Source organism: Salmo salar, chromosome ssa17 (assembly GCF_905237065.1).
Source record: "Salmo salar chromosome ssa17, Ssal_v3.1, whole genome shotgun sequence".
Taxonomy (NCBI): domain Eukaryota; kingdom Metazoa; phylum Chordata; class Actinopteri; order Salmoniformes; family Salmonidae; genus Salmo; species Salmo salar.
Window position 1 is genome coordinate 74,329,556 of NC_059458.1, and position 25,422 is coordinate 74,354,977.

At 48.0% G+C, this 25,422-nt stretch overlaps 1 protein-coding gene across 15 annotated transcripts in view; it reads left to right on the forward strand.

Annotated features, from left to right (window-relative positions):
• The window catches only part of LOC106576581 (neuron navigator 3), a 416,631-nt gene that overhangs the window by 313,236 nt on the left and 77,973 nt on the right, over positions 1-25,422 (forward strand). For 14 of the 15 annotated variants that reach the window (XM_045700121.1, XM_045700110.1, XM_045700113.1 and 11 more), the window contains 3 exons: positions 4,962-6,039; positions 12,087-12,202; positions 24,471-24,579. In XM_045700121.1, the coding sequence (XP_045556077.1) occupies positions 4,962-6,039; positions 12,087-12,202; positions 24,471-24,579 (1,303 nt within the window). Of the gene's footprint in view, positions 1-4,961; positions 6,040-12,086; positions 12,203-14,713; positions 16,423-24,470; positions 24,580-25,422 lie in introns of those variants that run through there. The other variant, XM_045700124.1, reaches the window with a different exon arrangement.

The window sequence follows — 25,422 nt, forward strand, 5'->3', positions numbered from 1 at the left end:
TCCTCTCCCTCTCACTGGCAGTATGTTGTCTGTCTCCCCTCTCTCTCACTACTCACTGGCAGTATGTTGTCTGTCTCCCCTCTCTCTCACTGGCAGTATGTTGTCTGTCTCCCCTCTCTCTCACTGGCAGTATGTTGTCTGTCTCCTCTCACTACTCACTGGCAGTATGTTGTCTGTCTCCCCTCTCTCTTACTACTCACTGGCAGTATGTCGTCTGTCTCCCCTCTCTCTCACTGGCAGTATGTTGTCTGTCTCCCCTCTCTCTCACTGGCAGTATGTCGTCTGTCTCCCCTCTCTCTCACTACACACTGGCAGTATGTTGTCTGTCTCCCCTCTCTCTCACTACTCACTGGCAGTATGTTGTCTGTCTCCCCTCTCTCTCACTACTCACTGGCAGTATGTTGTCTGTCTCCTCTCTCTCTCACTACTCACTGGCAGTATATTGTCTGTCTCCCCTCTCTCTCACTACTCACTGGCAGTATATTGTCTGTCTCCCCTCTCTCTCATTGGCAGTATGTTGTCTGTCTCCCCTCCGTCTCATTGGCAGTATGTTGTCTGTCTCCCCTCTCTCTCATTAGTCACTGGCAGTATGTTGTCTGTCTCCCCTCCCTCTCACTGGCAGTATGTTGTCTGTCTCCCCTCCCTCTCACTGGCAGTATGTTGTCTGTCTCCCCTCTCTCTCACTACTCACTGGCAGTATATTGTCTGTCTCCCCTCCCTCTCACTGGCAGTATGTTGTCTGTCTCCCCTCTCTCTCACTACTCACTGGCAGTATGTTGTCTGTCTCCCCTCCGTCTCACTGGTAGTATGTTGTCTGTCTCCCCTCTCTCTCACTACTCATTGGCAGTATGTTGTCTGTCTCCCCTCTCTCTCACTACTCACTGGCAGTATATTGTCTGTCTCCCCTCTCTCTCACTACTCACTGGCAGTATGTTGTCTGTCTCCCCTCTCTCTCACTACTCACTGGCAGTATGTTGTCTGTCTCCCCTCCCTCTCACTGGCAGTATGTTGTCTGTCTCCCCTCTCTCTCATTAGTCATTGGCAGTATGTTGTCTGTCTCCCCTCTCTCTCACTACCCACTGGCAGTATGTTGTCTGTCTCCCCTCTCTCTCACTACTCACTGGCAGTATGACCTGGGGGAGCTAATTGCATGGTGTACAAGTGGATGAAGAGGCAGTCTGCTGCTTGTCTATCAGTCACTAGTCCAGTGTTAAACTCAGGAGTCATGTCCATGCTTATGAATCAGCCTGGTACTTAAGCATTTAATATTGTACTTAATATTGCAATTCCAATCTTTAATCTTGATACAGGTCTGTTTTAATGTGTGATTCAGAATGTTTTTGTGTATATCAATTGTTTTCTCTGTATGCTGCTCAACACATTTCCAATCTATTTTAATCAGCCTTGCGTAACATGGCCAGTCGCCAGTCGCTCTCCTCAACAGTTTGCCAGTGGGGGAGTTATGTCATTGGGAGTGAGAGTTTGACCCCAGCCTAAGGACTCAACTTTAGGCCCAGTGTAGATAAGATGCCTCCCCCTCATCCCTGCGAGGGTGGAGGCTTTAGATTTGGGGGTCAAATGAAACGATCCCTTGGAAATGTCCGAGAAATTTCAATGATGCAGCCAAACCTTTAGCAAAAGACAGGGAATTAAGAGTCTAGTCATGGCAGAAGAGCCTGTCTGAAGAGATCATGTAAAAAGCAAGAGCTGCAGGCTAGTGCTGGCCAGCTCACGGTGACAGGGTCTGCGTCCCAAATGGCAACCTATTCCCTATTAAGTGCACTATGTAGGGAGTAGGGTGCCATAGGGGACACTTCCAGATGTCCAAAGTGAGAGAAAATGAGGGCAGGCTCACAGATATTGGGACTTGGTGTTTATTACAAGAGGATTTACTCAGCTCACTGTGTGTGTGTGTGTGTGTGGGGGGGCGGCATGTGTGTGTGGAGGGCGTGTGTGTGTTTGCGTGCCACACGATGGGTGTGTGAGCACTGAGCAGCAGACGTGTGAGGGTCCAGCGCCCAGCCAGCAGAAGTGACATTTCACTCTCAGCCGATGAAGTAAGCGGTTGTGAAAGAGTGTGTTGCCATGGTAACGCCAAGTCTCTACTTCTTCTCTGGGGCGTTGGTGGCGGTGGCATCAGCCGATTGGTATGAAATGGCATCCTTCGGGCCCCTGTTATCTTTAAAGACGTGGTTCATTCGCTGGCCGCGCGTACTGAATCCCAAACACATCGGCCCTCATTCACAATCTTATCACAGTGTTGCCCGCGACTCCTACAAATAAATCAAATCAAGCATGGCATTTCTGTTGCCCAACTTTCACGGCTGTTTCCATGGTGTGAGGGAAAGCTCTGTCAGCCTATCACAAGAATGACTGGGCTTCTTAGATGAAAGGGTTAAGTGAGATTCTGGGCAGAAAGAGCAGTCGGGCTAGTCATGAGACAGACACACACACTGTTTCTTTCTTTCTTTCTCTCTTTCTTTCTCTATCTTTCTCTCTTTTTCTATCTGTGTCTTAAACACTCTCTCACACGCATACACACACAGGCTTGTCTTTAAAGAGATGACTTGGCGTGTGCCAGCTTACATGTTCCTGCCACGGACTGACACGTTTACAGGCGTCGTAAGGTTTTAAAGGCTGTGGTCCAGATCATAAGCTGATTAGTGTACCAACGCCAATGTGTGTCTATGGAGATTGCATGGCTGTGTGCTCTATACACCTGTTAGCAACGGGTTTGGCTGAAATAGCCGAATCCACTAATTTGAAGGGGTGTCCACATACTTTTGTATATACAGTATATTGTATAATCCTTAAGGTTGCAATGCATTTCCTATCACTAACCTCTCCCCTTGGTAGAAAGTAGCAGTACAGTATTAATGTATCTCCATGGAAAGCACAGTGTAGGGGCCGGGAGGCGTCTGCTAGGGGATTGATGGTGATCTGAACACCCACTAGAGAGGAGAAATGGGGGTCCTTCAGAAGGTCAGAGCCACTGCTGAGTGGCTAACGGGACCATCGGTTATCTCACGATCCTGACGGATGGGTGTACGTGGGGCGTGGTTGTGTCCATCTAGTGTAGCGCCGATACGTCATAGAGTGTCTGTGTGTGTGTGTGTGTGTGTGTGTGTGTGTGTGTGTGTGTGTGTGTGTGTGTGTGTGTGTGTGTGTGTGTGTGTGTGTGTGTGTGTGTGTGTGTGTGTGTGTGTGTGTGTGTGTGCGAGCATTCTGAAACACCCTGGTTCTTTTGAAAGCGAGTATACAGTTGTTTTGTTCATGTATCAACCCATTCTTGCTTTCCAACGCCACACTAGTAAATGTTTTTATTTTCTGTTGGCATTAGACACCTGCCCAGTTCCCAGGCAGCTTTGGCCCAGGGGGTGAATTGCCTGGCATCCCACTGTCACAGGGGAAATGGCAACAGTTTTAGGTTTCGCAGAATCAATTGCTGAGTCAATGTTTTGCTTGAGCGCGCAGCAGGCTGCACTGCTGCACTGCTGCACTAGGATCTCTGTTTGCAATGGGAAAGATTTGGATAGCGCACTGCCGATCTGCTCCATTTCTTTTTTGTTCCTACCCCCCGACTATGCCCCCCATCCTTACCAACCAATCTCCCATGCAGTCTAGCAGAGAGAGCAAGACAAGCCTTTCTATGTCTGTCTCCCGTGGTGCAGAAAATGCCTGCTGACCCATCCAAACAGCATCTCTCTCTTTATCTCTCCCCCTCTCTCTCTCTCTGTCTCTGTCTCTCTCTCTCCCCCTCCCTCTCCCCTCTTTCTCTCCCTCTCTCTCCTTCGCTCCCCCTCTCTCTCCTTCTCTCCCCCTCTCTCTCCTTCTCTCTCCTTCTCTCTCCTTCTCTCTCCCTCTCTCTCCTTCTCTCCCCCTCTCTCCTCTCCCTCTCTCCTTCTCTCTCCCTCTCTCTCCCTCTCTCTCCCTCTCTCTCCCTCTCTCCCTCTCTCTCCCTCTCTCCCCCTCTCTCTCCCTCTCTCTCCTTCGCTCCCCCTCTCTCTCCTTCTCTCTCCCTCTCTCTCCTTCTCTCTCCCTTTTTCTCCCTCTCTCTCCTTCTCTCCCCCTCTCTCTACCTCTCTCTCTCTCTCTCTCTCTCTCTCTCTCTCTCTCTCTCCTTCTCTCCCTCTCTCTCCTTCTCTCCTTCTCTCCCCCTCTCTCTCCTTCTCTCCTTCTCTCTCCTTCTCTCTCCTTCTCTCTCCTTCTCTCTCCCTCTCTCCTTCTCTCCCCCTCTCTCTCCTTCTCACTTTCTCTCCCCCTCTCTCTCCTTCACGCTACCTCTCTCTCTCCTTCTCTCCCCCTCTCTCCTTCTCTACCTCTCTCTCTCCTTCTCTACCTCTCTTTCTCTCTGCTTGTGATCATGTAATAGAAGTGTACATGTGCCAGTGTAGTGGATCCTGGGCTGGGTTCAACAACATCTTTGAGACACCAGCGTGAAGCCAATGGAAAGCTCCCATGTGATGGACTACTCTAGTCATACCTGTCATTGGGGAAGAACCTGTGTGCTTTTATATCATAGCGTGCTACTTTTGAGAGCGTTTTTACTGCAATGATGGTTCTTCTGTCAAAGTGCCAGAGGCTGTAGATCACAGGTGTCAGACTCATTTCACGGAGGGCCGAGTGTCTGCGGCTTTTCCCTCCTCCTTTCTATTTGATTGATGAATTAAGGTCACTAATTAGTAAGGAACTCCCCTCACCTGGTGGTCTAGGGATTCAATGAAAGGACAAAAGGTAAAACTGCAGCCAGTAGGCCCTCCATGGAATGAGTTTGACACCCCTGCTGCAGATGACTCAATGATGGTGAATATTTGGCTCTACATAGAAAGTACCTGCCATTTCATTTTCAATCCAAATTGTTCTCTCAGTATATGAGACCACATGTGTATGTATTGATCCAGTTGTGTTCCTGAGACTGTTGATGTAACTGTGGTGTGTCTGTTTATCTGTCTCCCTTGCAGAATCGGCGAAGAGCATCCCTCTGCCTGGCAGCATGAACGGAGGTGCCCCCGTGCCCACCAGCCTCAGCGGGCAGCAGCTGGCCTCTGCCATCCCCTCCCCCACCGCCAGCAAGTCCTGGCGGAGCAAGTCCATGAACATGAAGCACAGTGCCACCTCCTCCATGCTGTCAGTCTCCACCTCGCCCTCTCACTCACCCACCCCACCCCCCGCCTCCGACCGCCTACGGCCCCCCATGACCGAGGCACCCAAGTCGGGCTCTGTCGCTGGCGGTGGCGCCTCCCAGAGATCCATGCTGGACAAGTTCCGGATGATCAACCCTCGCTCAGCCTCGCGGACTTCGCCGTCGGTGGCCGAGATGGCCTTGCAGGAGGAGGATGACATGTCAGAGTACGGCGAGGAAGGGCTAAGCATAACGGAGCCAACGTCGTCAATGTGTAGCAGCAACAGCACCAAGCAGCTGGCCAAGACTGCCTCGCCCCCCTCCCTGGCAGCAGCCAACAAGGGCTGTGTGAAGGGCCCATCGCCCTCCAGCGGCGGCAGCAATAAGTCCCTGCCCCAGCCCAAAGACAAGGAGGATAAGAGCAGGAGCAAAGGAGGTAAGGCCAGCACCCCTCCCAAAGAGGAACAACGGGAACCCATGGTGGATCCATCCAAGAAGACCTCTAAGATCGCCAGCCTCATCCCCAAGGGAGGCAAGCCTGCAGCGGGCAAGAAGGACAGCGCCATCCCCCCTGCCTCCAGTGGAATCCCCAAGCCTGGGCTCAAGGCCCCCTCGGCGACGGGGAAGCCGGCCGGCGGTCAAGCCCAGACCCAGGCCCAGGCCACCCAGGGTGGTAGTGGAGGGGGCAGGGAAGGGGACAAGGCCAAGGTGGTTAAAGGGGGCCAGGGGGGCTACTACATGCAGCAGCGCTCCCTGGGGGGCCTGGAGGGCCGGCGGAGCAACATGGTGTCTTCCACCAGCACCTCTGCCCTGTCCCAGCCCCCAGGGGCCATGGGGGGGAACGGAGCGGTGCAGCTCCCCCAGCAGCAGCAGCACAACCACCCCAACACAGCCACCGTCGCCCCCTTCATGTATAGGTGAGACTGTCTGTGTATGTGCAGGTGTGCATGTGTGTCTGTGTCTGTGTGTGTGTCTGTGTCTGTGGCTGCCTGTGTGTGTGTGTCTGTGTGTGTGTCTGTGTGTGTGTCTGTGTGTGTGTCTGTGTGTGTGTCTGCATGTGTGTGTCTCTGTCTCTGTGTCTGTCTCTGTGTGTCTACGTGCATGTGATTGTTTTGTGTGACGATGGGGCTGGGGTAGGGTGCGGTGGTCAGGCGAAGGTCTCTCTAATGATTGGTGTGTTCATAAGCTATGAAGAGTTTTTCTATTAGCTAGTTACACCATACCACTAGTATCCTGGGGGAGTAATCCCATCAAGCCAAGAATCCTCATCTGACAGCCTTTGTCTTTAAGGCTGTTAATAGACTTGGACTTCTATAGAGGGCTTTGTAGGATGTTCACATAAAATACAAAGAAAAATACACAATCAAATCACAATTACCCAAATGAGCTCTGGTGCGCAGCCTTCCCCTCAGCTCTGGTGCGCAGCCTTCCCCTCAGCTCTGGTGCGCAGCCTTCCCCTCAGCTCTGGTGCGCAGCCTTCCCCTCAGCTCTGGTGCGCAGCCTTCCCCTCAGCTCTGGTGCGCAGCCTTCCCCTCAGCTCTGGTGCACAGCCTTCCCCTCAGCTCTGGTGCGCAGCCTTCCCCTCAGCTCTGGTGCGCAGCCTTCCCCTCAGCTCTGGTGCACTGCCTTCCCCTCAGCTCTGGTGCACTGCCTTCCCCTCAGCTCTGGTGCACTGCCTTCCCCTCAGCTCTGGTGCGCAGCATTCCCCTCAGCTCTGGTGCGCAGCCTTCCCCTCAGCTCTGGTGCGCAGCCTTCCCCTCAGCTCTGGTGCACAGCCTTCCCCTCAGCTCTGGTGCACTGCCTTCCCCTCAGCCTTCCCCTCAGCTCTGGTGCACTGCCTTCCCCTCATCTCTGGTGCACAGCCTTCCCCTCAGCCTTCCCCTCAGCTCTGGTGCACTGCCTTCCCTCAGCTCTGGTGCACTGCCTTCCCCTCAGCCTTCCCCTCAGCTCTGGTGCACTGCCTTCCCCTCATCTCTGGTGCACAGCCTTCCCCTCAGCCTTCCCCTCAGCTCTGGTGCACTGCCTTCCCCTCAGCCTTCCCCTCAGCTCTGGTGCACTGCCTTCACCTCAGCAGGTTGTTAGAATGACAGCCCAAACTAACCTCAGCAGGTTGTTATAGAATGACAGCCCAAACTAACCTCAGCAGGTTATTAGAATGACAGCCCAAACTAACCTCAGCAGGTTGTTATAGAATGACAGCCCAAACTAACCTCAGCAGGTTGTTAGAATGACAGCCCAAACTAACCTCAGCAGGTTGTTAGAATGACAGTCCAAACTAACCTCAGCAGGTTGTTGGAATGACAGCCCAAACTAACCTCAGCAGGTTGTTAGAATGACAGTCCAAACTAACCTCAGCAGGTTGTTAGAATGACAGCCCAAACTAACCTCAGCAGGTTGTTAGAATGACAGCCCAAACTAACCTCAGCAGGTTGTTAGAATGACAGTCCAAACTAACCTCAGCAGGTTGTTATAGAATGACAGCCCAAACTAACCTCAGCAGGTTGTTAGAATGACAGTCCAAACTAACCTCAGCAGGTTGTTATAGAATGACAGCCCAAACTAACCTCAGCAGGTTGTTAGAATGACAGTCCAAACTAACCTCAGCAGGTTGTTATAGAATGACAGCCCAAACTAACCTCAGCAGGTTGTTATAGAATGACAGTCCAAACTAACCTCAGCAGGTTGTTATAGAATGACAGCCCAAACTAACCTCAGCAGGTTGTTAGAATGACAGCCCAAACTAACCTCAGCAGGTTGTTATAGAATGACAGTCCAAACTAACCTCAGCAGGTTGTTATAGAATGACAGCCCTTACTAACCTCAGCAGGTTGTTATAGAATGAGAGTCCAAACTAACCTCAGCAGGTTGTTATAGAATGACAGCCCAAACTAACCTCAGCAGGTTGTTATAGAATGAGAGTCCAAACTAACCTCAGCAGGTTGTTATAGAATGACAGCCCAAACTAACCTCAGCAGGTTGTTATAGAATGACAGTCCAAACTAACCTCAGCAGGTTATTAGAATGACAGTCCAAACTAACCTCAGCAGGTTGTTAGAATGACAGTCCAAACTAACCTCAGCAGGTTGTTATAGAATGACAGCCCAAACTAACCTCAGCAGGTTGTTAGAATGACAGTCCAAACTAACCTCAGCAGGTTGTTAGAATGACAGCCCAAACTAACCTCAGCAGGTTGTTATAGAATGACAGCCCAAACTAACCTCAGCAGGTTGTTAGAATGACAGTCCAAACTAACCTCAGCAGGTTGTTATAGAATGACAGCCCAAACTAACCTCAGCAGGTTGTTAGAATGACAGCCCAAACTAACCTCAGCAGGTTGTTATAGAATGACAGTCCAAACTAACCTCAGCAGGTTGTTATAGAATGACAGTCCAAACTAACCTCAGCAGGTTGTTAGAATGACAGCCCAAACTAACCTCAGCAGGTTGTTAGAATGACAGCCCAAACTAACCTCAGCAGGTTGTTAGATTGACAGTCCAAACTAACCTCAGCAGGTTGTTATAGAATGACCGTCCAAACTAACCTCAGCAGGTTGTTATACAATGACAGTCCAAACTAACCTCAGCAGGTTGTTATAGAATGACAGCCCAAACTAACCTCAGCAGGTTGTTAGAATGACAGCCCAAACTAACCTCAGCAGGTTGTTAGAATGACAGTCCAAACTAACCTCAGCAGGTTGTTAGAATGACAGCCCAAACTAACCTCAGCAGGTTGTTATAGAATGACAGCCCAAACTAACCTCAGCAGGTTGTTATAGAATGACAGCCCAAACTAACCTCAGCAGGTTGTTAGAATGACAGTCCAAACTAACCTCAGCAGGTTGTTAGAATGACAGTCCAAACTAACCTCAGCAGGTTGTTATAGAATGACAGCCCAAACTAACCTCAGCAGGTTGTTATAGAATGACAGCCCAAACTAACCTCAGAAGGTTGTTAGAATGACAGTCCAAACTAACCTCAGCAGGTTGTTAGAATGACAGCCCAACCTAACCTCAGCAGGTTGTTATAGAATGACAGCCCAAACTAACCTCAGCAGGTTGTTAGAATGACAGCCCAAACTAACCTCAGCAGGTTGTTAGAATGACAGCCCAAACTAACCTCAGCAGGTTGTTATAGAATGACAGCCCAAACTAACCTCAGCAGGTTGTTAGAATGACAGCCCAAACTAACCTCAGCAGGTTGTTATAGAATGACAGCCCAAACTAACCTCAGCAGGTTGTTAGAATGACAGCCCAAACTAACCTCAGCAGGTTGTTATAGAATGACAGCCCAAACTAACCTCAGCAGGTTGTTATAGAATGACAGTCCAAACTAACCTCACTACCTCCATGTCCTGATGTCTTTGCCTGCAGCATTACCCCAAGGCCCTCTGTTCCACCTGACATAGTACAGCTGAACTTGTGTCTGAACCGTCCATCATTTGGGTTTTTATATGCAGCAAATGTCTCTTGTTTGCCACTTGATTTCTGCGAAGGAGTTCAACTTTGTTGTGAACAATACAAAAAAAGGATTTATTTGGACAGTTTAGAAACTCGTTGTTAGTGGAATTGAGGGGGAATTATTGGGCATGTTTGTTTAAAATGTCCTCTGCTAAAGTGACAGTTATACTCCAAGATGAATTTCCAGCCTTTCTTTTAACCTTACTTGTCTTATCAAATGCATCTGATCCCAATGGCATCCCTGTCTTGTGCATTACTTTTGACCAGAGGCCTGTTTTTGACCATGGCCCACAGGTCTCTGCTCTAAGGTAGTGCACTACATAGGAAATAGGGAGCTATTTGGGACGCAGACTGCGTCTTGACTGATCTCTCATCATGATCCATCTAGAACAGGTTTCATGGGGAGACAGAGAAAAGAGGCCCTCATCCATCCCTCCATACTTCCACTCCTTTATCCGCATCCCGCCTTCTGTCATTGTGCCCACGGGACTGCATGTGGTGCCAAGGCTCGTTTGATAACCCTACAGTCACACACAGACACATGAGGGCTGGCCCGTCCAGTCACACTCCATCTTGATGTGTGTACAACCAATTGAATCTCTGCATCCCATGGCGCCCCAAATAACCCCTATTATTAGAGTGAGAGTTGGAAGCCTTGATTCCAGACGGACGCCACCCATCAAAGCTCATTTCCCACCTTTCAATCTGTCGACTGGATGGGGGCCGCTGGATGGTGACTTTGTGATGTCAGAGACAGAGCCTGTGCATGATGGCGGGCGTGCTAACAACAGTGGGGGGAGTGGGGGGGAGATCCTATTAACGAGCCATAATCGGATTCCGAGGAACTTTTCCCTCTCTTCTCTTTCTCTATAATTTCCAAAAAGGGTTCAACCTTGGCACACAATGTACTCTGCTGCTCGCTGACTCACCATTGGGAATTCATCTTAATCCGTCCAATGCACCTCGCCGTCTTGCCCATTAACAGGCATCCCTGATTACCATTCATAGGCAGATGCAGGTGACAGCTGTTGTTCTCCAACCTGTTCTCCATCTGCATTAAATGGGAGACAAGCAACGCACAAAATACACTGTAATGTCATGCCATTAAAAAGGGATTCTCTTCATATCTCTCTCCTACTTTGTATTCATCAGGTCCTAATCATGAGCGGCTCAGCTACTTAACCAGGATGCAATCAACCAAAATGAAAAGCACGTTGTCTTCTGTGGCTCAGCAGCCAACAGGTTGACATGCTCAGTTCTACCTGATCACTCACACTCCTGCCTACCTCTCCCCTTCGCTTGTCCAATCCTGGCTATAGTATCCCATGTCTCCCTCCCTCCCCCTTTCCTCTGTTTCTCTCACTCCCTTCCGGAGGGAGGTGTGCCCCCGCCGACCTGCCTGACAGAGGAGGAACTGTCAGCGGCCTCGCACTTAGGGCCTCCCGCTGCGCCGCAATTTACCATCATTTCAGGGCCAATTAGGTTTCTTCCCTCTCCTGTGCCACAGCAGAGCAGCCGGGGCATAGGCTGAGAAGAGCAGAGGCAGCAGCAGTTAGCTGCAGTTTGTGTTTCGTTGATTACAGTCCCCCTGCCTCCGCCTTTGACAGCAGCCAGGGAGGTGATTGTAGGGCACTGCTGTGTGACGTTAACACTGTATGTGCGTCCTCTCTCTGACCTGATTCAACCTGAGATTCTCAGTTATGATTGGTTGTGCTGTGCTTTGTTTTGTTCTCAGTACATTTCTCAGGGTATTTTTAGACTGATTTGAGATCCTTGTTGTACATCTTTATAACATACATTCCTTAACTGAGTTGTCAGAATATATACCCTCCCCCAGTAAACAATTCATTTATCCATTCCTACATTTTTTGCAGGCTGTCAAATTGCTGCCATATTTCTGAATGTCTCTCTCTGTGAAATTCTATGTATGTAGAAGTAGTTTGTAGGGCGGATGTTAGAAACCGAGGTTTCACAGTGCTCAACTCATTGGCTGATGCAGCATTCTGTGGATGCCAGTTTATCTGTGGCGGTGCAGGTGGCTGGGGAAAGGCTTTATTGTGGGTGTGCCGGTGAGGGAGAGTTATCTAGCAGCCGTCAGGACGTCTGGCTGGGTTTCTCACATCTCTGCCCAAGGCAAGGGAACAAACATAGGCTGCCTACCAAATGGCACCCTATTCCCTTTTTAGTGCACTACTTTTGACCAGGGCCCATAGGCTATAGGGAGACAGGGAATGCAAGCCAGTATGTGGATTTTGACTCCACATAGGCAGGTTCATGTATGCACACACACACATGTACACACAGATAGAGACAAACTTCCCTTCACCCACAAAACCTCACTTCATCCAAGAGATCCTCCTGAGATATTCATCTTCGTCTGTTGAAAATACGAAAAAGCACAAATAGAAGTATTTCAGTCCAGCTCCCGTTGGGTTTTTTACCACATGAAAACAAACGCTCTATGCAATGTGTCTCCTGAATAACCATGGCTTTGTTTGTTTCTCCCAGGACGTACTCCGAGAACGACTGTACCACGGTGGCCCCCACAGACCACTGCCTCAGCCCCACCAAGGGAGACCTGGTCTACAGCAAGACTGCCAAGCAGTGCCTGGAAGAAATCTCAGGTAGGCAACACTCGCTGACACGTGTGTGTGTGTGTGTGTGTTACAGTATATTGTATGTGTGTGTACTTTCCGGTGAATGTGTGTGTGTGCATGTTTGTGTTTGAGGTAGCACGGGGAGTCCCTTGATCCCCGCCTCACACAGCGAAGGGAAAAGGTCAGGAACGACTGGCGGACACTGGAGGCATCTGTGGCCCTTTGTTTACTCGGTTGCCTTCGGTTATGCCCCGGCGCCCGGCGTCTTGTTCTAGCTGTGGGGATGTGGCGGCTCATCCGGATAGACAGTGGCCAGAGGCTGCAGGAGACAGCGATAGCTAGAATCTGTATTGTCTGGGTGGTGGGCTGGGCTGCAGCTCAGGTTGGCATTTACACAGAGACCGATAGAATTTCAATGCGATGGAAATGTAATGTGGATAATGTCCCTTGGAAATGATGACGTGTTATTACGTAGCTTTGGTGTTGCAGGTCAGGTATCTGCCAAATCATAGTACATCTATTGTGACATAGAAAATAGATATTGCTGTGTATTCCTGCCTAGTGGGTCTGCATGTTAACTTAACATACTGCGTGTCTTAGGCCTTGCTCTACTATAAGCTGGTTTGTCATTTGGGTATGGGATAACAAAAGATTGTTTTGTCACAAAACAAATGACTCCCCAAATCGTCGTCTACAAAGGGAACGGTCCCTACATAGCTCTACTTTAGTCCACTAAATGTATGCCTTTACAAAGCCACACCCGAAGTAAAATGTCTGGAATGTTGTGTTTTTACATCACCAAACCTGTAATATACACACTGTGGTCACGGCACAATGAGCGCCGCGGTCAGCGAGACTCCATTGAACTTTCTGCTTTGATTTGTTCATTTATGAAAATGTTTGCAGTTGCGTTCTACTCAGAAAGTCTGATTTTGCTGTTTTTTGGGGTCTTTTTATGAACGTATGTAGATGATAATCTGAGGAGCCATGGTGGTTCACTTCTGTATCAGGACGATTGTGTTGCCCCCAGACACTGATCTTGGGTCAGTTTTGTTTTTTCCCTCAATATTCATAAGGTTAGGATTCGGGGAGGGAAAGCAGATCCTAGATCTGTACCCTTGTTTTTTTTTTCTCAGTTTGGACTCCTGAACTGCTCCTTGGTTGGAGTGTGAGTCTGCGGTAGCCTCTATAGTGAAGGAAGTCTTTCAAAAAGCTACTTATGGTTCATCATCTTCGGGCAAAATTTCCTGCAGCCCTGAGTTTACATTTGAATTTACATTTTGGTGGTTTAACGGACAGAGCAACTTACAGTCATTTCACAGAAGATCAATGTAGAGGTAGGCATACAGTACCAGTCAAACGTTTGGACACACCTACTCATTCCAGGGTTTTTCTTTATTTCGAATAATAGTGAAGACATCAAAAGTATGAGATAAACCATATGGAATCATGTAGTAACCCAAAAAAGTGTTAAACAAATCAAAATATATTATATATTTGAGATTCTTCAAAGTAGCCACCTTTTGCCTTGATGACAGCTTTGCACACTCTTGGCACACATTTTAAAATGTCAGACTTGATTTGCCCTAACTAAAAATGTATCAACCCCTACAAAAATGTCTGGGGAGAAACAGGTCAAATTAAGATCCTACAACTGTAAATACCATCTCTGTCCATGGCAGTTAATGTCACCTTGGATATGGTTGCTCAGGGCAACTGCTACCATGAGTTTCTCTGCATCACGAGCTTATAGCATGTGTGGTCACATGGAGGCTGTTGTTTGTCTATGGTGTGTGTGTCTGTACTGTTGGGGTTATTAATACTAGAGGAAGTGTTGAAGCTGTTGACAGACAGTCTGCAGTCTTGTCGAGGCTAGAGGAGAGCCGGGGCTTTACTCTTTACCTCATTAACCCTATAACGTTTAATTAGCCTGTGCATCAGCGCAGCACGGCTATCAGGGAGCCGCAACTCGCAGGTGTGCTGTCCAAACAACTCCCAGTCACTCTGGTTTTTATCAGGGAAAGCAGAGGGAGAGGGGGGAGAAGGGGAGGAGAAGAGGGGGAGGAGAAGTGGGAGAAGGGGAGGAGAAGAAGAGAAGAGGGGGAGGAGAAGAGGGAGGAGAAGAGGGCTAAGGGGAGGAGGAGAAAGGGAAGAGGAGGAGGAGAGGGGGAGGAGAAGAGGGAGAAGAGGAGGAGAAGGGAAGGAGAAGGGGGGAGAGGGGGAGGAGGAGAGGGGGAGGGGAAGAGGAGGAGGAGAGGGGGAGGAGAAGAGGGGGAGGAGAAGAGGAAGAGGAGGAGGAGGAGAAGAGGAGGAGAAGAGGGGGAGGAGAAGAGGGGGAGGAGGAGGAGGAGGAGAAGGGGGGAGAGGGGGAGGAGGAGAGGGGGAGGGGAAGAGGAGGAGGAGAGGGGGAGGAGAAGAGGGGGAGGAGAAGAGGAAGAGGAGGAGGAGGAGAAGAGGAGGAGAAGATGGGGAGGAGAAGAGGGGGAGGAGAAGAGGAGGAGGAGGAGAAGAGGGGGAGGCAGCAGTGTTGAACATGCATTTTCATCCTTTGACTCTCTTTCACTCACACACATGCTCCCCAAGTACCCTGCGACTTGTGGTGAGGCATTTCCTGAACTGAAGTGGGCAGACGTGGAGACTGAAGACACGTGCTTTGATGGTCGGCAGTAGCCACAGCAGAGGCTGCCACTACTGCAGCAGAGGAAAGGGAAACCAGCGAGACAAGAGAAAGGGAGAGAGAGAGAGAGAGCGAGAGGAGGGAGAAACAGATGAGGCAGAGAGTAAGAGAGAGAGCGGCAGAGGGAGAGGAAGGATAGAATTGCAGGCTGAATGCTAAAATGAACAGAGCGGAGAGATTGAGTGCTGGCTCCATTCTCTGGTGTGAGGAGAGGAGAGAGGGAGAGAAGCAAAGGCTCTGCTGAGCTGGTAATTAACAGGAGAGCAGAGAGGGAGAGAGGAATGAAATGCTCCCCTCTACTCTTAATAGAGAAAGATAAAGAGAGGGAGAAGCAGAGAGGGAGAAGAAGAGAGGGAGAAGCAGAGAGAGAGAAGCAGAGAGAGAGTAGAATAGAGCGGAGGAGAGAGATTGCGTGAGAAAGAGAGAGATGTAAAATCGCATTCATCCACACCCCTCACCGCTTCTTGCTGTTTTGAGGTGGAGGAGAGAGAGAGAAGAGGAGGAGGTGGGAGGTAAAGCAGTGTCTGTTTTTTTGTGTTGGTGTGTGTCTGTGGCACCAGTTATTAGCTGGGTGACCATGGGAATGCAATGTCTGGAGGATGCCTCTGGACTCTGCTGTGCGTGAGGGGGGGGGTTTTCATCCAGGCGTCTGCAACATGCTCTCCATCCCTCCATCCCTCATTCCCTCCATCTGGATGAAGCCTGGACCCTCAGTGAGCGCTGGACACGGGGCCACCTAAGCCCCCCCCCCCACAGATAGAGGAGTCTTCACCTCTCTCGCCACCATCTTCTCCTCTCCCCTCCTCCAGCTCACCAGCCACCACTTCCAGAATGTGAACGGGAACAGAGCCAAACAGGTGGACCAGCACAGACCCACTGACGAACAGAGAGAGAGTGAATGAGAGAAAGGAGGTGAAGATGAAGAGAGGCGCCGAGTTCTCCGTGTACCAGGGTGGAAGCCCCCCTCGCAGACCCCCCCAGCCCCTCCCAGACAACCTGAACCTCCGCAAGCAGCGCTCCTTGACCAACCTGACCCTGCTGAGCGAGGGCGAGCAGCGGGTGTACTCCTTCGAGCTAGATGACCCGCCCACGCCTTCCAAATCCTCTTCATCCTTGTCATCATCCCCAGCGCGTGGGGGCAGCCCCAGGAAGGAGCCAGCCAGGGATGGCAGGGGTGCGAGGGGCACCAGGGCGCGCTCCCTGTCCCTCTCCCTGACCAAAGTTCTCTCCCAGTCGGAGCACTCCCTCATCCCTGTGCCATGGAGGTGCACGGCGGTCGGGCGGGCATCGCTGGGCGGGCAACAGCAACCACCTCGGGAGACGCTACGTGGGCAGCTGGGGAAGCCCAGGGAGGAGGGTACGGATGAAGAGGGCAGCAGTGGGCGTTCGGACGACGAGGTGGCATCAGCGGCGGGCACCAGGGTCGGGGTCCAGGGTGGCAGGGAGAGGGGGTACTGGGCGGAGGAGGAGGCGGAGGGGGGCGCCCGCGAGGGCACGGCTCAGCTGGACAAGGAGGTGATCCTCACCATGCTGGGTGACCTGGAGCAGGTGCTGCACACACACCCACATTGTAAGTCTCTCACACACACACACACACACACACACACACACACACACACACACACACACACACACACACACACACACCCTTAGTCACACTCTCTCGCCGTAATACACACGCCCACACGCTTACACCGTAGAACACACCCACTCACACTCTCACAACGTAACACCCACACAATCTTAGTCACACACTCTATAAGCCACACACACGCTGTGAGTCACACACACAACTACAACGTAGGCATCACACAGGGGCGTACACAGGTCTCCATCCGTACGGTTGTATGTACAGCTGGATGTGGAGCTGCTGTTCTGGTAGTGCTGCTGACTAGTGTCAGGTAAAGGTAGTCATAGTTACTGTGTGGTAGTGGACTGAAGCTTGGGTAGTAGTGTCAGGTAAAGGTAGTCATAGTTACTGTGTGGTAGTGGACTGAAGCTTGGGTAGTAGTGTCAGGTAAAGGTAGTCATAGTTACTGTGTGGTAGTGGACTGAAGCTTGGGTAGTAGTGTCAGGTAAAGGTAGTCATAGTTACTGTGTGGTAGTGGACTGAAGCTTGGGTAGTAGTGTCAGGTAAAGGTAGTCATAGTTACTGTGTGGTAGTGGACTGAAGCTTGGGTAGTAGTGTCAGGTACAGGTAGTCATAGTTACTGTGTGGTAGTGGACTGAAGCTTGGGTAGTAGTGTCAGGTAAAGGTAGTCATAGTTACTGTGTGGTAGTGGTTGTATTATTAGTAGTGCTAACAGAAATAATCATTTTAGAAATAGTAGAATCACTGGTAGTAATAGCAGTAACATAAATTGTGCTATCACTGTAGTAGTAATAGTAGCAACATAAATACTCATTGTGGTATTATTGTAGTAGCAATAGCAGTAGCATAAATACTCATTGTAGTATTACTGTAGTAGTAATAGTATTAATATAAATAATAATTGTGGTATTATTGTAGTAGTAATAGTATTAACATAAATACGAATTGTGGTATTATTGTAGTAGTAATAGTATTAACAAAAATACGAATTGTGGTATTATTGTAGTAGTAATAGTATTAACATAAATGCTCATTGTGGTATCACTGTAGTAGTAACATAAATACTCATTGTAGTGTCACTAGTAGTAATAGTAGCAACATAAATACTCATTGTGGTATTATTGTAGTAGTAATAGCAGTAACATAAATACTAATTGTGGTATTATTGTAGTAGTAATAGTGTTAACATAAATTATCATTGTGGTATCACTAGTAGTAATAGCAGTAACAAAAATACTAATTGTGGTATTATTGTAGTAGTAATAGTATTAACATAAATTATCATTGTGGTATCACTGTAGTAGTAATAGTATTAACATAAATACTCATTGTGGTATTATTTTAGTAGTAATAGTAGTAACATAAATAATCACTGTAGTAGTAATAGCTCGTATTGCACTGAAAAAGCCCAGCCCCAAATTCTCCCATTCTTGAAGAGGTACCAGTGCTGTTGCCAGCTGCAGCGTACGCGCTCCCTCCCTGCCTGTGAATACAACAGTGACAGTGATCCATCCATACTATCCCTGTCTGTGTGATCTATCCAGATAGTTACAGTACCACCTAAAGCCCATTTCCACACAAAGTTGCCATTAAAAGTGCCCAGCCTACCCAGCTGCAGTATAGTACAGTATGGCAGCTCAGGGTTTTGCCTCAGGGAACAATGTATTGGATGTGGTTTAACAAGCAGCTCAGTGCTAACAGAAATAAGCCCATTTCCACACAAAGTTGCCATTAAAAGTGCCCAGCCTACCCAGCTGCAGTATAGTACAGTATGGCAGCTCAGGGTTTTGCCTCAGGGAACAATGTATTGGATGTGGTTTAACAAGCAGCTCAGTGCTGTACTGCCTGTTAGGACAGAACTCAGCAGCACAGGTTTTAGCTGGGAGAAGTCATAACACTCTGGATCCAGTTTGTCCTTCCTCTCAGGCGTGTGGCTGCAGCAAGCTGCGGAGAGTTGACACATGCTATCTAACACAGAGAGGATTGTGGGTGACAATAGAAATGGGTTTGAATGATTTGAGTTGACATTCTCTGCACGAAGGCGTATTCAGAGTTTGGTGCATGCGAGCAAGCCTTGCCGAGCCCCTGGTGTGTTTTGTGAGACACGGTGTTAGCTGGACTCATTAGGATGTGTGGAGCAGGGAGTGGTGTTCACTCTCTCCAGGAGAGGTGCGGGCCTCAAGCTAAAGAGAACATGCATTATTGAACAGAGGGAGAGTGATACTAGGCAGCTGCTGAACCTGTGGCCTGTGTTGTGTGTGTGTGTGTGTGTGTGTGTGTGTGTGTGTGTGTGTGTGTGTGTGTGTGTGTGTGTGTGTGTGTGTGTGTGTGTGTGTGTGTGTGTGTGTGTGTGTGTGTGTGCGTGTGTGTGTCCACGCATCTGTGTGTAAATGCTTGTGTGTGTGTGTTCATATTTGTGTGGGTCAACCTGTGGCTTGCGGTGCTGTCGCTGCATCGTAGCATGATTGTTGTGCTCAGCAGGGACTTGAATAGCGATGCATCTGACTGTGGCTGAGATCACCTCCCCTGGTACCACATTGTCAAGTGGTGCTTGCAGCTATATTCCCCCCGTCATAAACAGTCTAGAATGAGGTTCACGGCTTTTGTTACTCAAACATTCATATCATTTAGATACAAATAATGTTATTGATCTCTAGATTTCCAGTGAACACGGTGCGGGAGGAATCTAAGACCTAAACCTTTCCTCATAATCTCTTAACACCTATTTCCTTTTTTACAATCTGGTTTAATAACGGCATCAATATCATACTTTTTTTTTAAACAGTTTTATTTGCGGCAAATACCAAATTATTAATACTTCCATATTAATGTTTACATACTTCACACTTATTTCGACGTCAATATTATTACCTTTCGCTCCCAAAATCTAATCTGACCGCCTGTGAGTACAAAATGAATGGTACATATTACCTGTTGGGTGTGCCTATGGGGAGTGGTGGTGGTGTGTGATGGTGAGTGATGGTAGTGAGTGATGGTAGTGGTAAGTGATGGTGGTGGGTGATGGTGGTGAGTGATGGTGGTGGGTGGTGGTGAGTGATGGTGGTGGTGAGTGATGGTGGTGGGTGGTGGTGAGTGATGGTGGTGGGTGGTGGTGAGTGATGGTGGTGGTGAGTGATGGTGGTGGGTGGTGGTGAGTGATGATGGTGGTGAGTGGTGGTGGTGGTGAGTGGTGGTGGTGGTGGTGGTGAGTGATGGTGGTGGTGCTGGTGAGTGATGGAGGTAGTGGTGTTGAGTGATGGAGGTGGTGGTGGTGGTGAGGGATGGTGGTGAATGATGCTGGTGAGTGATAATAGTGAGTGATAAAAGTGAGTGATAATAGTGAGTGATGTAGTGAGTGATGGTAGTGAGTGATAATAGTGAGTGATAATAGTGAGTGATGGTAGTGAGTGATGGTAGTGAGTGATGGTAGTGAGTGATGGTGGTGAGTGATAATAGTGAGTGATAATAGTGAGTGATAATAGTGAGTGATAATAGTGAGTGATGGTAGTGAGTGATAATAGTGAGTGATAATAGTGAGTGATGGTAGTGAGTGATGGTAGTGAGTGATGGTGGTGAGTGATAATAGTGAGTGATAATAGTGAGTGATAATAGTGAGTGATGGTAGTGAGTGATAATAGTGAGTGATGGTGTAATAACAGAGCAGCACTCTGCTTTAGGTGAATGCTCCACTCCATTACCGCTCTATGAATCGCTCCCCGCGGCTAACTCACTGAGAGCATGCTTGCATCCTAAATAGCACCCTATTCACTTTTTAGTTCCCTATGTAATGCACTACTTTTAACCAGGGCCCATAACCCACTATAGGGAATAGGGGGCCAGTTGGGATGCACACTGTGTCCAGCCCTGATCCCCCCCAACCCTGTTTGTGTCCCTTTATAATTGGACTGTGATTGGATCTTTGTCGGTGAGGATGTGGTGAATAGAGATAGGGATGGAGGTAGGGGAAGGTTTTGAAGATTTATTGCAGTTTTGAGACTGTCTCTCAGACCAACGTGCCACACCCCACCCACACAGACATGATATGAGCATTCCTCCTCACTTCTCTCTCTCTCTCTCTCTGCTCTCTCTCTCTCTCGCTCTTTCTGCTCGCTCTCGCTCTCGCTCTCGCTCTCACTCTCTCTCTCTGCTCTCTCTCGCTCTTTCTGCTCTCTCTCTCTCTGTCTCTCTCTCTCTCTCTCTCTGTCTCTCTCTCTCTCTCGCTCTTTCTGCTCTCTCTCTGCTCTCGCTCTCTCTGCTCTCTCTCTCTCTCTCGCTCTTTCTGCTCTCTCTCTGCTCTCTCTCTCTCTGTCTCTCTGCTCTCGCTCTCTCTGCTCTCTCTCTCTCTCTCGCTCTTTCTGCTCTCTCTCTGCTCTCGCTCTCTCTGCTCTCTCTCTGCTCTCTCTCTCGCTCTTTCTGCTTTCTCTCTGCTCTCTCTCTCTGCTCTCTCTCTCTGCTCTCGCTCTCGCTCTCTCTCTCTCTCTCTCTCTCTGCATCATTTCAGCTGACAGTGAGACACACAACAGTCAAATTAAATGGCTCTAAAAGTTATTCAATGTCCTATTGAGTCCATTATACAAGGCTGTCCTATTGAGTCCATTATACAAGGCTGTCCAGCTCTTTTGTGTTCCCTTTTAAGTCTGAAACCGTAGACGGCATAGGGAGGCGTTGATTGGCCACCCCTGTGGCTCGGGGTTAACGGATGCTGCCTGGGCTTGGTCCCACCTCAGATCTTAACAGCCTCCCTGAAAGGACTGATTCTGAACCGGACTCACGTCTATGGGGTCAGGGGTCAGGGTTAAATAGTCCAAAATTGTGTGTGTGTGTACACGTTTTACTGTACCTGTGAGTACCAGATTTCCTCACAAGAATAGTAAATCAACAAAACTCTGAGAAGTGAGGACATTTTTCCGGTCCTCACTTGTAAAAAGGCTATTTTAGGCTCGGGTTAGGTTTAGGGTTAGGGTTAAAATTAGTTAGGTTTAGGCGCTACGGTAAGGTTTAGGGTTCGGGTTAGGGTTAGGGTTCAAATTAGAGTTAGGTTTAGGCGCTACGGTAAGGTTTAGGGTTCGGGTTAGGGTTAGGGTTAGGGGTATAGTAAGACATAGCTGTGTGTGAGTGTGTGTATATAATAAGTAATTAGAAGGGTGATTATATTTGTCCTGTTTCACACATGTACCAGTGTGTATTGATATGCATGGGGGAAATGGAATTGTTTTTTTGCCTATCCCAGCTCCCCTGAGACACCCTCGGAGTGTGTGTGTGTGTGTGTGTGTGTTGTGTGTGTGTGTGTGTGTGTGTGTGTGTGTGTGTGTGTGTGTGTGTGTGTGTGTGTGTGTGTGTGTGTGTGTGTGTGTGTGTGTGTGTGTGTGTGTGTGTGTGTGTGTGTGTGTGTGTGTGTGTGTGTGTGTGTGTGTGTGTGTGTGTGTGTGTGTGTGTGTGTGTGTGTGTGTGTGCGTGTGTGTGTGTGTGCGTGTGTGCGCAAGCTGTATCAGTCCTCTTGACAGAAGCAGTGATGCGTGAACACAGTTTAGAGGTGCCGCTCACCAGCTCTTCCAAAATCAGGTCAGCTTTGAAGGTTGCTAACAGAGTTTGATGGACTCTGTACTCACTATGTATGTACTTTATAACACAATGACAGCATTCACTCTGCGTTGTATGTTGGGGTGATGCACCAAACGGTAAGTTAATATTCAGCTTGTGTGGAGTATATTCGTTCTCTAAATGTTAAGCGCTGGTTGACTGTTTAGTGAACAAAAAGTTCAACACAAAGGAACATGACAAGCCATTTTAAAAACCCACACGCATTCACCACATTTGGCCCAGTGTTGGCGTGGTTACAGCATTCCAATATGAAATAGAAAAAGCATGAAAACTTTATCAGCAGCGCTGACACATTCTGTTATTCCCTCATTAGACGCGTGTGCCGACTCATTCTGCAACGCTCCTTTGAGGAGATGGGTTGTTTTTTTGTTGTGCCTTGAAACTGGAAACTGCTGTGACTGGCATCCATTTTGGGTCTCCCACAACTCATGTTAATTACCAGCCCATGGTGTCCGCTGACAGAGGCGATGATGGCTGGAGCATAGCCAGGCCTAATTGGACTAGGCAGGCAGATATGCGGGGCCTTGCCCTTGGACTATAGCACTGTAGTGTCTTCCTACAGCTGTTGTGTCTACGACTGTGTTTGTGGGAAGACACTGCCACGGGTAAAATCCAAATGGCACCCTTTTCCCTGCACACTGCATTACTTTTGAACATGGCCTATAGGGCTCTAGCCAAAAGTAGTGCACTATGTAGGGAATAGGGCTCCATAGGGCTCTGGTCAAAAGTAGTGCACTATGTAGGGAATCGGGTGCCATTTGGAACGCTGCCTACAAGTACTGTAGCACTCTACTGCTTATTAGTAGCTCCCCAGTAGAATGGGCTTAATGTACTGCAATAGAATGGGCTTAATGTACTGCAATAGAATGGGCTTAATGTACTGCAATAGAATGGGCTTAATGTACTGCAATAGAATGGGCTTAATGTACTGCAATAGAATGGGCTTAATGTAGTGCTATAGAATGGGCTTAATGTACTACAATATAATGGGCTTAATGTAATGCAATAGAATGGGCTTAATGTACTGCAATAGAATGGGCTTAATGTACTGCAGTAGAGTGGGTTTAATATACTGCAGTAGAATGGGTTTAATATACTTCAGTAGAATGGGTTTAATATACTTCAGTAGAATGGGTTTTATATACTTCAGTAGACTGGGTTTAATATACTTCAGTAGAATGGGTTTAATATACTGCAGTAGAATGGGTTTAATATACTTCAGTAGAATGGGTTTAATATACTTCAGTAGAATGGGTTTTATATACTTCAGTAGAATGGGTTTTATATACTTCAGTAGAATGGGTTTTATATACTTCAGTAGAATGGGTTTAATATACTTCAGTAGAATGGGTTTAATATACTTCAGTAGAATGGATTTAATATACTGCAGTAGAATGGGTTTAATATACTGCAGTAGAATGGGTTTAATATACTGCAGTAGAATGGGTTTAATATACTGCAGTAGAATGGGTTTAATATACTGCAGTAGAATGGGTTTTATATACTGCAGTAGAATGGGTTTTATATACTGCAATAGAATGGGTTTAATATACTGCAGTAGAATGGGTTTAATATACTGCAGTAGAATGGGTTTAATATACTGCAGTAGAATGGGTTTAATATACTGCAGTAGAATGGGTTTAATATACTGCAGTAGAATGGGTTTAATATACTGCAGTAGAATGGGTTTAATATACTTCAGTAGAATGGGTTTAATATACTTCAGTAGAATGGGTTTAATATACTGCAGTAGAATGGGTTTAATATACTGCAGTAGAATGGGTTTAATATACTGCAACAGGCACTTTACTGTGAATGAGTCTTATATATAATTATTGTAAGTATATAAAACATGAAGTGGTTACAGTCGGAGCTGAACTGGAATCTGGGGAAAGGTCCTGTACTGAGATGAAATGCATTTGGATGGGACTGACTAAGATTTAAAGACTATCTGAGATTTAGCTATTGAGGCAAAATATATGTTGTAGCTTACAGATGGAGAGTGCAGCGTCATGGCAGTGGGTTTCTATGTTCGCGTTGAAAATGGCAGGACTGCAGAAATATCCCTGTTCCACTAAAAACATTTTTTCGTTGACAATTCCATCCTGACAGCTGAGACGGGTTCAAACTGTCGGCACAGCATCTTGGAATGCGTACCCATGCTACCTGTCAGAGTGCGTTGTCATGGTGATGTTGGTGATGCTGATGTATGGCGGCGTCTTGAGGAAACAGAATGTTACAGGAGCCCACATCTGGTGTAACATGAAGTTGCCCTTAGACGCTGATGTTGGGTCAGTTTAGCTTTTTCCCCACTAATGGTTAAGGTTAGAATTGGGACAGAGGAAGCTGATCCTAGATCTATACTTAAGGGAAACTTCACCACAGAGCCCAACATCTCTCATAAACCCCTTCTCTGTGCATTACAGGGGAAGACCCGGAGACGAGACGCATGAGGACAGTGAAGAACATTGCTGACCTACGGCAGAACCTGGAGGAGACCATGTCCAGTCTGCGGGGGACGCAAATCAGTCACAGGTGATCAACGGGCTCAGGAACGTCCACGGTGGGACTCAGGGTTGGGGTCAATTCCATTTCAATTCAAGACAATTCAGGAAGTACACTGAAATTCCAGTTATTTTCAATGCTTTCAATTACAACAATTTTGAATTGGAATTGGATTTGTTTTACTTTCTGAATTGACTGGAATTGAAATAGTTGACCTCGTACAATTACATGTTGATGTTTTTCATTCTCTGCAGTTCCTCAATCTAAAGTTGACATGATTATAATTATATCAGGTCCTCAACTAAAACACTGGTCAGTTATTATTTAGGATTCCTGATGTTTTCAGGATTTAAACTGTCTGGCATTCTATTTTAAGATTAAACATTCTGATTTGATCAGAATATAAAGGACAGATACCGTATCTCAGAAGTCTCAAAACTCTTTATGATTTTCCCCCAATTACTCTGTCTTGATATTTCCTAGATATTCTAATCAAGTACTTACACGCTACTGGCACACTTTGATGGTGTTTGAGGGGGACAGAAAACCACAACCTATCATGTCTGGTCCGTCACAACAACAGCCTGTTCGCATTAAAGGAATGTCTTGGCTGATCTCCGGCGAGTCATAATGATGATCATGGGTTCTTGTCATGACTCTGGGCTGTACTCCTCTCTTCTCCAATGGATTATTCTGATATTTCTGACCCATTTGTGGGGAAAATGGTGGCAAGGTGGCGGAACAGCCTTGACAGATGGCAGCGCGTGTTCTCTCACCGCCACCAGAAAGGAGCGCGGCGCTGCTGATCAATAAAGCACCATTGTTTCTCTAGCACATTGTCTACAGTTAGACCCCCAGGGGCCACTGCTGTTA